General features: G+C 39.6%; 1 protein-coding gene across 2 annotated transcripts in view; it reads right to left on the bottom strand.

Moving 5' to 3' along the window:
• LOC147316095 (SH3 and PX domain-containing protein 2A-like) overlaps positions 1-17,001 on the bottom strand; it is a 62,586-nt gene that overhangs the window by 27,393 nt on the left and 18,192 nt on the right. For both annotated transcript variants that reach the window (XM_086259293.1, XM_086259292.1), the window contains exons 3-6: positions 13,305-13,380; positions 12,593-12,669; positions 11,738-11,829; positions 4,644-4,675 (exon numbers count right to left, since the gene is read on the bottom strand). In XM_086259293.1, the coding sequence (XP_086115419.1) occupies positions 4,644-4,675; positions 11,738-11,829; positions 12,593-12,669; positions 13,305-13,380 (277 nt within the window). The remainder of the gene's footprint in view (positions 1-4,643; positions 4,676-11,737; positions 11,830-12,592; positions 12,670-13,304; positions 13,381-17,001) is intronic.

Genomic DNA, 17,001 nt, shown 5'->3' on the forward strand with positions numbered 1-17,001 from the left:
CCTGTCAGACCTACTGCTGCTCGTCACAACCGGAAACGTCAATCTTGAGGCATCTTTTATGCTGTAAATGCTTTTTACATTAGGTCAAGTTTGACATAAAATCGTTCTTTTACTGAATATTTTTAAGTTACATCAGTTTAATTCCAAGGAAAGGGAGGCAAATGAATGCCAATTTATATAAACTAAGAGGAATTAAACTGGAAATGTATTTAATTTTTATTGACATTTATTTGTTTAAATAAAGTAAGCTAACTCCCAGTCCTATAGTTTTAGTTTAGTTAACTCATTCAGGTGTTACAGTTGGGAGGTGTGTGTATATGTATTTTCTTGTGTACCCTGCATGACCAGTGACGACCAAAAGCATTTATGAGCTTTGAAAAGTATTTCTTCTCGGCTTCCATCAGATATTAACCACTCGGTGTTTATCTCTCCTCTCTCCTATTTATACACGTGCTTCCTGCTCCCACCCTTCCACTCCCAAATGTCCCAACTCCATTCAACCCCCAACTCCACCCCCATTCTTCCGTCATCAGCTCCATCCAGGAATGATGACAGTTTGGAACTTTGCAATAATTCATCACCAACAGGAGGAAGCCAGAGAGTCTAGTCTACTCATTCTTTTTTTCCCTAAAAAACGGTTTTCAGGCTTTTCAAGCTTTTTGCTTGGTAACATGGTTGGCACAGGTCGTTATATTTTAGTGCCACATTTCTAACCCTGGGGTATCTTTGTAAGAGCAGAACCGTGTTGAGAAGATTTGGCAAAGTGCAGTGCCTTTGTTTGGCTCATCAGCAGCAGATGTGCAGCTGGATTAGAAAGGGACACAGAACTGCTGTTCAATGTAGTACAGATGTACTCATGTCATTGAATCAGTATGTGGCCCTAAGGGAAAAGAGGCAGACCACAAATAAATAGTACAGAAACATTCACCCAAATCATCTCAGTTAGACAGCCTTCACATTTCAGTTAGAAACTGCTGAATAGCTTCATCATCCTCACTTTTGCCTGCTGATTCTCGCAGTAAAGCGTAGCTCTGCAGTATAAAACTATTGGAGTTCCAAATATCTCATGATCCACTTGGTAAACACTGAAAGTCACGGTATGTTTATATTTGCTACACGGGTTTCTGCTTTTGAAAAAAATTGAATGAAAACTACAGAGCTGATGATCTGGAGGAATCAAACATATTTTTTGGGGGGGGTTACTTCACTCTGTGTTGTTGCCTTTTTTGGCACAAAGCTACATTTCTTGAAAAACAAGTGCACAAAAACAAGTGCTGATCATTGGAAAATATGAAATCACTGCCAGGCTGTGTATCATGTGAGCCGCATCTTCGTCCACATACGCATGATAACAACAGAACAGGGACCCACTCATAAAAACACTGCTCTACAGCACTACTAGAGGCAGTGTAAAACAACCCACAGTGCACCTTTAACTTCACTGGATGTTGCTGATATGAAAAAAAAGAGACTGGAATCAGATTCAAACCGCTAATTTAATGAGCGAGACTCCTCCACTTCATCAGGTTTTCCAGTAGAAAATCTGACGCCTGCACCACCGAACAAACAGAACGTAAGGAAAAAGAAACATAATGGATCCTCGGTTTTACTTACACAAAATCCTAATAAAAAATATGCATTTCCTCAACAGTATAGTCTTTGAAGAACTGTCACTAGTCATCTCTTATCAGAAACCGTGCATCCTGTACTGTATCTGTTCTGTGCTGCAGGGGCCAGAGTTCAGGAGAAATGGAAAAAAAATTCTACACCAAACCTAGAAATCTGTGCATGAAATGAGCTGTTATATGACAACAACTAATAAAAAAAAACATCTGTTTGATCGACATTTGATTTAAACCTTAACACATTTCATGTACTGCTTGACTCATAATTATGTACGACTGAACAAAAATGCCCAGTATTCAATAGCTTGTCATTGACAGGGAAGCTTGCTGAAGCAGCGTACGGCTGTTAAAGTGGTTTGGAAGTCCTCATTTGCCTTAATGATTTCCTATGCCAGTTTAAAAATCACATCCATCTGCAAACACAAACAAACACACGGCCCTCTTGACCCACCCACCATCTGACTTGTTACCAGATTCCTTCCAACACGCGCACGCGTACACCCATGCATACTACATGTAGTATGTAAACTCCCTCACAGACACAACCTCATCCACACATATGCACCCCCGTAGGTCCTGAGAGACCTGCAGCTCAAATAAAGACAGCAAGTCTGCACACATAAACACACTCACTGGGCCTTTGCGCAGCACTGACATGGTTTCCACTTGCCACGTAAACCTCCTCTCCTCTCCAGCTGCTTTTCACATGCACTACACCCTCGAGCGCTCCATTTCTTTCTTTCCTACTCAATTTCTATCTGTCTTCTGGTCAGCCAGCTCTCTTTCTGAACGCACATAAATACTAAATCTTTTAAGCTCCTGAACTTCGGCATCCTATGAGCACAGTAAGCAGCAGTTGATCCTGTTTCCTTTAGAGGTTCGCTTCTGACAGTGTGTCTCTTCACCTAACAGTGATTCATGCTGACCAGCTGAGTATCGGCAGTCAGCCCTGACAAATCCATTATATGCTAAAAAAAAATGGCATGGCTTTCTTTGAATCTCGTGTAGATTGTTGCAAGGCTATGATGCAGAATCAATCACTGCTTTGATCTTGCAGGGCTCCAGAAGCGTGAGTCATAAACAAGAAATGAGATGTGGGTCTGAATTTTACTGAAAACACATGACAGATGAGATCCCCAGTTTATATAACACAATTTCCTTTCACTACACTTCTTTTCACTACCCTCCATCTAGTATCAGCTCTACCAAAAAACACAAAAAGAGAAGAAGAACATTTTTTTAAATCCCAACACAGCAAATGATGACAGAACTGTCACGAAGCCAAAGATGATAACAAAACAAAAGTGAATGATCATCTGTGAGTGTGCTGTTCCTGTTTTCTTCTCTTCCCAGGTAAACAGCGTTCCAAATCAAACCTCTAATCGCTCAAAGTTTTGTGGTGAGGGGTTACATTCTCTGTTTTAGGCAGGGGATCAGTAAACTCTTAAGGGAAACCTGCAACGTGTAATTATGGAATACATAAGCTGCAGCTACAGCAGAAATTCACCACAGACTCACTGCACTTATCTGCTGTCCTGCTTTGAAAGAGAAATATCCATCTTTAACCACTAATGTCCAGCATGGGGACTATACTGGGGGGCTTCAAGATCAAGTATGGGGAGCTTAAAACAGTATGAATAACAAACCAGCATACGTACCAGATATAAAGTGTATTATTGTGCTTTGATTAATAAGACTTGAACCCAAAAAAATGTTTAAAATAAGAACAAATACATGCATATAATAAAGTCTGCAAAACAGATCAATTTTAGATCTAACTAAATTATTCAAAATAAAAAGGACAGCTACTACATGATAAAACTTTCCAGGCAACTGATATGAATATAACTGGAAGCCAATCTAATATCTTGCACAGACTGAATGCAGGCAACACGCACAGACACACACAGCTGAAATACGACAATTTTTTCCATTCCAGTATGTAGCTGGAATTCACTGTTACATAAAGCCTCAATACCGTGGAAAGCATAATGAAATTAGGCTGGGGTCTTATTTCGTTTGGTGACAATTCCAGTGCAGCTTTTCCTCAGAGTGGATCACCCACAGAAAATTAACTTCCTAGGAGCTTTTATAGCCCAGCTATGCCGTACGTAACTGCGGCAGACTGCAGGAAGGGATTGCCAAAGCAACTTTACATCTGATTGCAGGACGAACGTGTAATTTGTAACGCGTGCGGGTATTCTGAGACTTCGAGCACGCAAGTGGATGCATGCACAAGAACTGGACAGCTGTTCACTAAAACTCCTCTCATGCTTTTCCTGCCACCTCCTACGCTCGTATCCCCATGCTCAGCTGAGTCACTCAGCACTCTAACACACAAAATATTAATGCAACGGCCTATTCTGGCAATGCAAATGCAGAGGCACAGACAGGTGGTCTCGCCCACATTACACTGTTTTCCTGACCATTTAATAATACCACAGGATTGTTTATGGCACCAGAGTCACACTCATGGCGGACAGTTTGGAAAAAAGAAAACAACACATAATTCACAGCAGCACAACCAGAAATGTACATGTTATTTATTTAATAGTTTTATTTCTAAACTGCCCCAAACAGTTATCTTCATAACCAGCTAATCTGCAACTTATTTTCTTGATTAATTGAGAGATTCAGATTGTTTAGTCTCCAGAGAGGCCTAAAACCAAATATAATCAATTTACTGTCACATGGGGCAATGAAAGGAAGCAAATTCTACAATTAAAGAAGCAGAAAAAAACATTTAGCATTGCTATCGAAGCTGAAAATATTAATATCATATATTTACTGATATATTAAAATCTTTATCGTCTTACTGAGGTCATCTATCTTCTTAAGCCCCCACAAGAGATATCAATTTTTTTCCATTATCAACAAACACTGATCTCATTTTCAGTTCTGCCTAAGACTCCTTAAGACTTTGACAGGTAGAATTGCAGGAGTTGCCTTTTCTTTTAAATTTAAAGCGGTACAACTTTTTTAAAACCCATGAAAATTAACATAAGGATATTTTCTTACCCGATTTACGTTTGCCAGAGCCTCCACAGTCTCTGCAAAAGAAACAACAGCAGAGCAACATGGTCAGAATGAGTGTGTAAGCAAGAAAGGCCAGAGCATTTATATGACTGGTTACAGCTGAATCTTTGCCCGGGACCATCCAAGTACAGTTGGCACACAAGTATCAGCCAAACCCTCGCTGAGAATGCATGAAGAACTTGACCCACTACCAGTGGGAGGGAGACAGGGTGGGATACGTATGAGTGAGTCGCACAATAAGTGTGTCAAGGACAGCAACAAAGGAACCCATCGGCCCTTTTAGCCAATGTGTGTATATTTCTGTTAAAAAGCCAGATATGTTGTACATGAGGGGAATGCAGCTGCCTCTATTTAACAGAACAGCGTTTATTGACTTTACAACAGTATCATATCCCTCTTTAAGTCCCATTCATCTTAAGATGTGAAAGCATCTTTCTGTTCCGAACTATGAACTGCAGAAAAAAACACTGAAAGGAAGCGAGCTAGTGTCAATGAACCTGCTCTGTGCTTTGACACTCATGAAGGTCACAGAGCAGCGACTATCCCTTCACTGCACCCACGCTTACTGCGCTGCTCAAAAAGCTGAGCTTAATCAGCAGAGATGGGATATTTATGTTTACTTTGTCAAAATACTATATGCACTTTTCCCACTCAGTGTACTGCAACTTGTGAAAACACATGCAAAGTCTACCAAATAGAGTACCAAGCTGCAGGTAACAGCAATAGAAAATTTATGTGTTTAATTTACTCAAGTAAAGCGTTTTTTTCTCTCTTTTTTTAAATGCAGTGCATGCGCTGTTGAATTCGTTAAAATGCTTTCCTGAACTGTTTGTGGTTTCTTTATTTGTACGCGTTCTCTCAAAAAAATGAGCGTTGATTTGTGACGGCCACCTCGTATTACAGCAGAACAGGTCATTAGCCTAATTTCCAATTGTCACCGTTGTTCTATTCAGCCTCTTTCACACTGACGGAAATTTGTCATTTAGAGACAGGCAATAAATAAATGATGAATAGTTTTTAATTAATTCATTATAGGTTTGTTGATTCAATTGGAGCACTCACGCTTCATTAATTGCATGCAGGCACACAAGTGATGGTACTTCACATAATTACTCCATTCAGTTTGATGGGAATTTGTTTATAAAGTGGAAATGCATATACATTTCAGGCCAGACCATTTTAGGAAGTTCGGGCTGAGTGTTATGCCCTGGTTTAGTTAACTTGCAGAGAGAAAACACCGAGGAGAAGTTGAGTTTTGACACAGATGGAAGCAGACACCTGGCTCTATGGAGGGCCAGCAGCAGGACTGGAGCCACAGCCAGTTATGGATATGAGCACATGTTTGGATAAAACCTGTCCAACGTTTGCCAGGTTACAGTCTGTTCATCAATACTCAGTGTTTGATTGAACCAAGTTACCAAAAAAACCCTGCAATTTTCAAAGTAGATTATTTGACACTGCTGTACAAATAAGCTATTTCGCATTTGTTTTACATCTATATAATGAAATAATGTAAAATATATATATATATATTCGTGATAAAATAATATCGGCACAATTTCTCTTTTTCCCCGATGAATGAGCAAAGTAAACACAGATAATTTATGAGACAATTATAATAATGAATTGCTTATACATTAGATTGATTAAAAGATTAAATAATAGACTGACTAAACTGACACTGAAACAAAAAGGCCATGAACTGAATTTCGACGGCGTAAGAAAAATCATTAATCGTTCATCAGCAATATAAATGTCATATCTTTCGATAAGATTGATGAACAGAACAAAAAACAAAGTTAAACTTTTGTGCCAAGCCACATAAACAAAGCTGTGGATTAATTAAAAATGCATAGTCCAACTAACAATGGGAAACTTTAAAACCCCAACTTTATAAGGAAAACACATCTAGGGTCAGAGGTCAGAGGAGAATGGGCAGGCTGCTTTGAGCTCATAGGAAGACAACAGTCACTCAAGTAATCACTCGTCGCCACCAGTCTATGCAGAAGAGCATCTGTAAATGCAAAACCTTGAAGAAGAACAGGGGCAGAAAACTACACAGTGTGCAACTACTGTCTGCTAAGAACTCTAGACGGAGGCTACAATTCTCACAAAAATTGTACAATAGAAATGAGAAACATGTCGCCTGGTCTGATGAGTCTCAATTTCTGCTGCAACATTCAGATAGTAGGGTCAGAATTTAATGTAAATAGCATGTAAAAAGCTTGTATCAGCGATTCACACTGCTCATAGTGATGTAGGTCCATTTTCTTTGCACACTTTGGGTGCCTTAGTTGCAGTTGAGAATCCTTTAAATGCTCTATCTCAGCATGCTGACCACGTTCATCTATACAATCTACCGATCTTCTGATGGCTGCTTCAAGCAGAATAACACAAAGCTCAAATGATCCCAAACTGACTCTTGAACCTGACAATGAGTTCACTGCACTCAAACTCCAGATCTCAATCCAGCAGAACACCTTTGGGATGTGGTGGAATAGGAGGCTCACAACTTGGATGTGTAGCCAACAAATCTGCAGCAACTGTGTGATGCTATCATTTCAAGGATGGCCAAAATCTAAGGAATATTTCCATCGCCTTGTTGATCCTGTGCCACAAAGAACTGAGGCAATTCTGAAGGCAAAAAGGGCTCCAACCCAGTACTAGGGAGATGTGGAAAGTGTGTGTTATTCCATTGGTTTCAGATTTTCCTATGTGTAAAATTGTTATAGATGTTAAATATTTCTTAATTATTTTAAAGATGTCTTCATTTGTTTTTATTTTGCCAAAATCTGCTTGGGCAGAGATGAAACTGAAGTAAGGCGGGGAAGAAAAGTGGAGATAAAGGAGACTCTTGACATGCCCTGCTTGCTTGTGACCTGTAGCACAGAGGTGGAGTAATATCTCTCCCAAGAGGAGACTGAGCACACAGTCCTGGCTTTGTGTACTTTCCTCTTATCACCAGTAAAATCTAATAGGTGAGAGGAAGGCAAGGGGAACGAAAATATGTCCAAACACTATTAAAAGTTTAAGACTGTGCTTGTGTATTTAGAGGTAAATTTCAACCTCTAAATACACAAGAAGCTGAAAAATAGTCTTTTCAAGCCATAAAGCTTTAGTTTCATCATTCAGACCAGGACGCACATACAGTGCAGGACACACGCACTAGCACTGAACACATCATTAAAAATTCAAACCCGTGAGAATCCATCTGAAGCTTGAGTTGGGAGTGACCATCTGTTTGCACATAACTGCAAACTCTTTGTAGGTGGGCCTATTACAAAAAAGGAATGTGTAAGATATTAGTGCTCGCATTTTTCATCCAAGCCAGAGGACTGAGGTATCTGCCTTTCTTCAGCACACAGACACTTCTGCACGACCTCGGATTAACCTCTGCAGGAGTAACCTCGAGCTCGAGTCAATGGGTCGACATCATTGAGCAGCAATCCATTACGATAGGGTTGTGATTTGCACATAATCTCTTACTACACCGTTTCTGTGCATATCCTGTAACAAAAAAAAAAAAAGGTGGTGAGGTTGACTCAAATCCTCACAAAGGCACACACACTGCTGCAGTCAACCTCATGCGTACTGGCCCCAATCTCCAGCAAAGCTTGGCTATGATCACACACTGATGTCAGGTTAAAAGAATGTTAGTTTGACTGTGTATCAACCACTAATTACTCTCCTTGTGGTGAAACAATGATGTCGAATTAAGACTTAAGCTGTAAAGAACAACTGCGTTTCATAACTTTTTAAAATCCTTTGCCTTTTGTTGTATTAATCATGTTCTGTATATGCAATCCCAATGTGAGGGCTCACCCTCCAGTTAAGTACAAAAAGCAAGCTGTCATGTGTGTTTTGGCTGAGATTAAGGTTAGGGTTTGGCATGTAACAACTATAATTAAGGTAAAGGAGGTTAGTCAGGACATTTTCTTCCCACATTGCTTGTGTTTACATCCACATACATATATCAGGAAGAAAGGGGCCACCGATTTTCTACAAAAACATTATATGTTTTGAACTGATGCTGCAAAAGTGATAAGAATTTAAACAAAATTCAACTATTTCACTGTTGAAAATGATTAACCTCCTTCATCTGTCATATGCATAGAAGTGACTAAATGAAGTTAAAGTTAAGATGGAGGACTGACCTTCAAAGTCACACCTTATGGAGGCAATTTTGTTTCTTGCATCGCTGTTAGATTTTCTTTTCCTTTGCCAACAGAGCTTTTGCTCTGAATCATTGTGGATCATTAGCGTCATCTTGATTTTAATGATTTTGTAACTTCTGATACTAATTTCTCTTGGATATGATCGAAATTTGCAAATGTTCCAAAATTCTCATACGAGTAATACTTGGATAATCTGACTGATCTGAATCATAACATCTTAATCCGAATTTGTTTAGAGCTTATGCATAATATAAGCTAAAATATAGTGTGTATGTGTAACATCACTACTGCAGGCTGCTATTGTATTGCATCCCATACATTAACACTGTGATTGTGTCCTCTTGGTGACTTCTTATATTAGAATAGGACCACTTGGTTCAAAAGGAGAAATTTAAAATCAAATATCACTCTCTCTTTATTTTTTATTAACATTTGTTTTGTTAATATTTTAAATGTATGTGATTCTTTTATATAAATGAAAGAACAAATACAACAGAACAGGTGGTGTATCTCGTCTCCTTTTTGTTTTTTTCCCTCTTGATTGAATCAGGATAGTTTCCAAGCTCCTTGGTTAACAAAAAGAAAAAAGAAAAGAAAAATGAGATGGCGTGGTGTAAACTTAATTTGTCTGTATGAAAGGTAAAATGTTATTTTAAATTGACATTATGGGCATATGTGCCTGTTAACTAGATTTAATTATACTTCACAACACTCCCGTAGATGCTGGCCTCAGAGGTGGGAGTCCTGAAAACATTTCCCCTCGGAGGTTAATAAACTGGAACTTTCTGCAGTCACACTGCACATACAGCCCATGGATAGTTTTCACTAAACAACAATAATACAGAGGCTGGCGGAGAATGTATTATCTCCAGCAAAACACCTTAAAGCTAACTGATGTCAAAATGAGTTAAATTGCTGTGTTTCAAACAGCAGAGACATCCACTTTCAACTCTGCATCACTGTAAAACACTGAAGTGTTCAAAGACCGATGACTAAAACTTTGAATTTTAATTTTATATTTAGCCACTGGCATTCATTCTCAAAAAGGAACTCTAACTTCAAAAGGTCTTCCGCATGTTTCTTATCACAACCTAATTTGGACTCCAGGATGTAAGATGATTTGTAAGACTACTAAAAAAAACAACAACATGTTTTTATTATACAAATTTATAACATCTGTCTCTCCAAATTTGTCTCAAAGCTTCTCTGAAAGTTCCCCTTTCTTATGAAATATACAGTGGCTCTCGGCCATTAACCGTCTGGAAATATTTTAAAAGAGGATATCATAATTTGAACGAATTGGGCGAAAGCACTGTAAGAATCCCTTTTGTTTAACTGCATTTCAACCACTCACTGAAAAATCATTTTTAGTGATTTCCTAACAATAAGAAATATTCAGATGTCTAAGAAGTATCAACATATTAGTTAATCCTTTTCGATGGCATTGTTAAAAAACCGAAGGCATAAACACAGGTGAGTTTTTTTCTCATTAAATCTGCCTTTTTTCTAACTTTCCATATAGCCAAACACAGCTTTATAGATAGATCGATAGAGCAATAGATAGAGATATGTAGTGTCTTTTAGTGTCTTTACTCAAAAGATTGCAAGGCTTACTTCACCAATATACTACACATTTAATTATCAATATAAATCTAATAACCCAATCGAAAACTGAACGCAGACTGAGGCATGCATTTATGATGGATGAGGCACCATCTTTCATTCACCCAAATGCTATAGAAACGTCTTGTAATTTTTAACCAATCATGTGGCTCCCTCTTGTGACAAGCAAAACAGTACCTGTGTTTTTTTCCTGTGCAGTGACCACTGTTGAACGTTAGATGGCAGTAGCATCAACAGGCTTGGACATGAGCAACAGTGCATCTCTATCGAGGCTGTTTGCAGGGCATGTTTGAACGGTGTGGAAGGAAATGTCATGACAGGACCAATTTTCTAGGTTGATTGGACGCATTTTTAATTGCTTTCATGACCTCTTTCATCTGTTTCATCGTGTTTCAGTGAGTGTGAGTGAAGCTCTATTAAATCTACAGCAAGGTTTTTCGTTTCACAAATAAACACTTCTAAAACCATTATTTGTAATTAAATAAATTAGCCGAACAGGACAGCAGAATGGTTCTTTTACATTTTTAACATATTAAATATTTAGAAAAACTATTTGTTTCACAGCTGGGTGTTAAATATCATAATTTTAGAGCATAAAAAGAACATGTTTTCTGTGAATTGCCCAGACCACCCCAGGAGTAAAAAAACAACTTGGGCAGTGGGTGTTATACTTTAAGATATTAATTTAAGCTACGCTGGACTGTCTCTGAGATTAAGGGAGCCTCTCACTTTGAAGTGAGATTAACATGCAGGGGTATTAGAGGTTAGAGGTGATGGGCCCACATTGCTGATAAAAATATAATATCCCAGACATATGACTGAACATAAATCTAACGGAAAGAACAAAATGTAGACAATGAGTGATATTGCAGCCAGGCCGGATTTACTCCCACTCTGACTTTGAACTGAGTATGATAAATGGCTCGCCTGAGAGCCTTATCTGCCCTGAGACGTGAACTCCGACGTGCTGTCGTTACACTGCTAATCCTTCCCCATTTGTTCTGGCATCAGGTGTCACCTCCAAGAAATCATTATTAATAAAAAGCAGGGCTTCTTGGAGCCAGATCAATCAATCATCCCTGACAAAGCAAAGCCTCTGGATCAGGATGGGTCAGCACGAATTAAAGGCAGCTGCTGAGCCACACACATTCAGTTTGCTTCCATATCCAATGTTCACATCCCACCAGAGGGCAATGTTTGGCGTCTAACAGTTCATGCATACAATGCCAATGCTCAATAACAGCTTGTGATTTCTAGCACATAGTTATAGTTACTCACTCTGTGGGAGGGTTGAGGTCTTCTGACTTAGTCTCAAAGAACTGAAGGACCTCCTCACTTTGGGAAATGTGGGTGGGAAGTTTCATCAGAGCCTAGGAGAGAGAAGGGTGGGAGAAAGCTACTGATTCCAATAAAAACAATAAAAGGTCACACTAATGTGTGTCAGTTTGGACTGAGTAACTGGTTTATAACACTTAGTCACTACCCAGTCACATGAGAAAACCAGGCAGAGATGTGGAGGGTGTGCAGGGGAAGGAAGAAGGCTCTGAGCACAGAGAGAGAGGGTTAAAACAAAGAGAAAAACACAGACCTCAGTTTGATTGAAATTAAAAAGACACCCTCATGTAATCTGTATTTTCAAGAAAGCTTTGTGCTTTCATTCATTCATTTCAGGTCCAATAAATGAGAAACTGCTGCCACACTTGGCAACACACCTGCCCCACATTCCCATCTGTGGGCTAATAAGCATAAGAGGATCAGGTAGCTATCTGCACTCATTGCTACAATTAAAGTCTGCTGATTCATTCTTAGTCTCTCTTTTGTTTTTACCCCTGCGTGCCCCCATTTCCCTCGTTTCCTTCATATGCTGCCTATTTACATTGGTGACAGGAAATGACAAGCACAGAGAGCAGTTGCTTTCCTGTTGAGGCTGGTGGAGGGGAGATAAATGTTGAGGCCTTGAAAAAAACTGTGGTAAATGTTCAGAGGGTAGAGCACTGACAGAGATAAAGCACTCTTCCAAACAACATATAAATTAAAAATGAGTAGTCTCTTCAATAAGAGATGCATTGTGCTGCACACAAGTTGAGAAAAATCCAGCTCTGGAAACAGTGAGGCATGCAGCTTTTGTCTTACTTTGCAGTAATTATCCAGGTGCTTCAGCCTTCTGACGGCTACATCTCTTATGTGACTGCGGCGAAATAAGACTTTACCTGAGGAAAAGCAGAGCACTGTCAGGTGTATATAACAAAAAACACAAAAATATTATGATTAAATGCTTAACAATCGTGCTATAATTTAGGCTTAGACATTTATAAAATCCCAGCATGATCCCTTTCCAGCTCAGCTGGTACTGACACTGAGATATAAAATTCCAACCAACATATGGAGAACTTCTCTGGAGCTGATTGCTCTCAACTAGTGGGACTAATGTGAGGCAATTGAATCCACTTTTTCGCTTTTTCCCATTTCCTAATTTCTAACTCTTATGAGACTGAGATTGCTAAGAGCATGAAGCCTACTAAATAGAAAAATAATGCAAACCATTTGGGGGTTTAAAGGAATACAGTTCACACCATGGTGGGCTTACAGCTTGTCTAACAAAGGATCTCTTCACTGCTCTCCTCTGCTCTGGCCCACAATGAGTTTATCAGATTAGACAAATCCCTTTCTGCTAGCCTCCTACTGAGATGGCCGACCACAAAATGATTTGGCCCGGATGGAGAATGGAAGCCAATAAAACAAAGCAATGTGGTAGGCGATGCTATGGAGTGTGTAGGAGGAACAACAAAATGTCTAATAAGACAACACTGACAGTGCCGAGTGTGTGCATACTGAGTTTAATCACCTGGCAAAAAAGGAATTATTCTCTTTTTGGGGTCTTTTTGTCCTCCATCAATTGGAAATTTGTCAAGGATTCGCATCTGCAAAAAAGAAAAAAAATTAAGAAATAAAAATGAAAATGTAACACGAACATTAATTGTGGAGCAAAACTTTTTTAAAATCCCCCTTTCGAATACAATAAAGACATGAAAGGCAAGCAATTATAATCATGCAAATGCTTGATGGCAAAAAAAAAAAATCAAACAAACTGTCAATTATCTATCGCGAGTTTAAAGTGGAGTAATCTGTGATGAGATACAGGAAAAGGGGGTCTGAAAATTCTCCAGCAACAACTGACCATTTTGTAACAGTACATGAGTTCAACACAGAGTATAATTATATATCATCTGAAAAACCATTTAAAGTGCAAACCATTTCACTTTGATAGCTGGGGCAGCAGGCAAGGTTACATCACCCTCTTATTTGAAAAAACCCTCACAAGGAAGCCACTTAAGCAGCTTAAAAAGCCATCAGGGTGCATAACAGGCACTTTGATGTTGACACTTGATACATACAGTGGGGCAAAAAAGTATTTAGTCAGCCACCGATTGTGCAAGTTCCCCCACTTAAAATGATGACAGAGGTCAGTAATTTGCACCAGAGGTACACTTCAACTGTGAGAGACAGAATGTGAAAAAAAAATCCATGAATCCACATGGTAGGATTTGTAAAGAATTTATACGTAAATCAGGGTGGAAAATAAGTATTTGGTCACCTCAAACAAGGAAAATCTCTGGCTCTCACAGACCTGTAACGTCTTCTGTAAGAAGCTTTTCTGTCCCCCACTCGTTACCTGTATGAATGGCACCTGTTTGAACTCATCATCTGTATAAAAGACACCTGTCCACAGCCTCAAACAGTCAGACTCCAAACTCCGCCATGGCCAAGACCAAAGAGCTTTCGAAGGACACCAGGAAAAGTATTGTAGACCTGCACCAGACTGGGAAGAGTGAATTTACAATAGGCAAGCAGCTTGGTGTGAAAAAATCAACTGTGGGAGCAATCATCAGAAAATGGAAGACATACAAGACCACTGATAATCTCCCTCGATCTGGGGCTCCACGCAAGATCTCATCCCGTGGGGTCAAAATGATCATGAGAACGGTGAGCAAAGATCCCAGAACCACACGGGGGGACCTGGTGAATGACCTGCAGAGAGCTGGGACCAAAGTAACAAAGGTCACCATCAGTAACACACTACAACGGCAGGGAATCAAATCCCGCAGTGCCAGACGTGTTCCGCTGCTGAAGCCAGTGCATGTCCAGGCCCGTCTGAAGTTTGCCAGAGAGCACATGGATGATACAGCAGAGGATTGGGAGAATGTCATGTGGTCAGATGAAACCAAAGTAGAACCTTTTGGTATAAACTCAACTCGTCGTGTTTGGAGGAAGAAGAATACTGAGTTGCATCCCAAGAACACCATACCTACTGTGAAGCATGGGGGTGGAAACATCATGCTATGGGGCTGTTTTTCTGCCAAGGGGACAGGACGACTGATCCGTGTTAAGGACAGAATGAATGGGGCCATGTATCGTGAGATTTTGAGCCAAAACCTCCTTCCATCAGTGAGAACTTTGAAGATGAAACGAGGCTGGGTCTTCCAACATGACAATGATCCAAAACACACCGCCCGGGCAACAAAGGAGTGGCTCCGTAAGAAGCATTTGAAAGTCCTGGAGTGGCCTAGCCAGTCTCCAGACCTCAACCCCATAGAAAATCTGTGGCGGGAGTTGAAAGTCCGTGTTGCTCGGCGACAGCCCCAAAACATCACTGCTCTCGAGAAGATCTGCATGGAGGAATGGGCCAAAATACCAGCTACTGTGTGTGCAAACCTGGTAAAGACCTATAGTAAACGTTTGACCTCTGTTATTGCCAACAAAGGTTATGTTACAAAGTATTGAGTTGTATTTTTGTTATTGACCAAATACTTATTTTCCACCCTGATTTACGAATAAATTCTTTACAAATCCTACCATGTGGGTTCATGGATTTTTTTTTCACATTCTGTCTCTCACAGTTGAAGTGTACCTCTGGTGCAAATTACTGACCTCTGTCATCATTTTAAGTGGGGGAACTTGCACAATCGGTGGCTGACTAAATACCTTTTTGCCCCACTGTATGTCTATTTACAGCATCAATCTCTCAAGAGATTAAGCAGGGAGCGAAACAGAGCTAAACAATGAAAAACAACTGTTTTACAGTGAAGATTTCCTTCTGAGGGTAGCTGTCCCTAACAGTTTCAACATGATTCTCCTTGGATACGCATATTTTGTATTTGGTGAAGTTTTGATGAGTGCTAAAAAACAAACAAACATGCATTGCATGTGTGTTACATACTACAAACAAGAGTAGGTATGTATTTTGCCGCAGAAGGACATGGTTTTTGTTATTTTGCCTGTTTACACTACCACAGTGAATTTTAAATTAACCAGTAAGTATGTGATTGAAGTGTAGGCATTTGGCTTTAATTCAAAGGGTTTCAATAAGAAGTTTACATTAAATATTTAAAAAACTGCAACGCTTTTTAAACCCAGTCCCAAATCTCCAGAGGCACAAAAAGGAATGTTTTTAAAACCTGGATGAAAATCTCCTGCCTGAAGTCTACCCCAGTCTACCCCAGTAAATGTGGGTTCTTCTTTATACTCTGCCAGGCTTTTTCTCCAGCCACCTGGAGTTCCTGTTTGTGGATATTTCCCTTTGGTTTTGCATTTACTGAAAAACATGTTCATCTGGGTTGAGATCGTATCACTGGCTGAATCTGGCCACTTTTGGGCTGCTTTTGCTTTTGCACCATATGGCTGAAACTGAGCACAGAGTATATCCCTGTACACTTCAGAATTCACCCTGCTGCTTCTATTGGCAGTCACATCATCAGTGAACGTAGTGGGAACCATATATGGCAATGTCTTATTTCTCCACCATTTTTGACAGATGATATCGTGAGCTGTTTCTTTCCTTCTCCATACTTTTGTCTTGCCATCATTTACTTTGGTACAAGTTAACCTTGGTTTCATGGGTCTAAAGCAGTGCAGGCTCTTTTATGTTTATTTTCTGGCAACGTCTAATCTGGCTCTCTTGTTCTTGAGCGTAACCAGTTGTTTACACCTTATTGTAAACATTCGTGAAGGCGTCTCTTGATTGCAGACTTTGCAGACAATGATACACCTACCATCTTGATTTCTTGACTTGGTTACATGTTCTAAAGTTGTTTTTCTAAACCATGGAAATAATTCTGTCAACATGCACTTTAGCTGTCCTCTATGGTCTTTCAGGCCTTTTGGTGCTGCTGAGTTGGCAGCTTTATTCATTCTTTAAATAATGCACCAGACTGTTGACTTGGCCACTCAAAGTTTTTGCCATCTTTCTGAAAGGTTTATTTTTGTTTTTCAGCCAAACGATGGGCTCCTTCACTTGCACCGACCTCATATTTTAAATTACAGTGGAAAGCCATAAATACAAAGCCCATAAATTCCTTTGCCTCCAAATAACAATGGAACAGGCCTCACTTGGCCAGGAAACTACTGGTCAGTCAACTGTCCAATTGCGTTTGAGCCTCTGGGTATAAAATGGGTGTACTAACCTTAACAGTTCTAAACAGTTAATGCAAAATGCATGTAAAAACCCTTGAATAAAAGAAAGCTGACTGTCTGAACTTTCATCG

This window comes from Aulonocara sp. 'chitande type north' Nkhata Bay, linkage group LG13 (assembly GCF_057382095.1).
Source record: "Aulonocara sp. 'chitande type north' Nkhata Bay isolate Kocher_YH1m ecotype deep benthic linkage group LG13, A_spYH_male_GT1.1, whole genome shotgun sequence".
Lineage (NCBI taxonomy): Eukaryota > Metazoa > Chordata > Actinopteri > Cichliformes > Cichlidae > Aulonocara > Aulonocara sp. 'chitande type north' Nkhata Bay.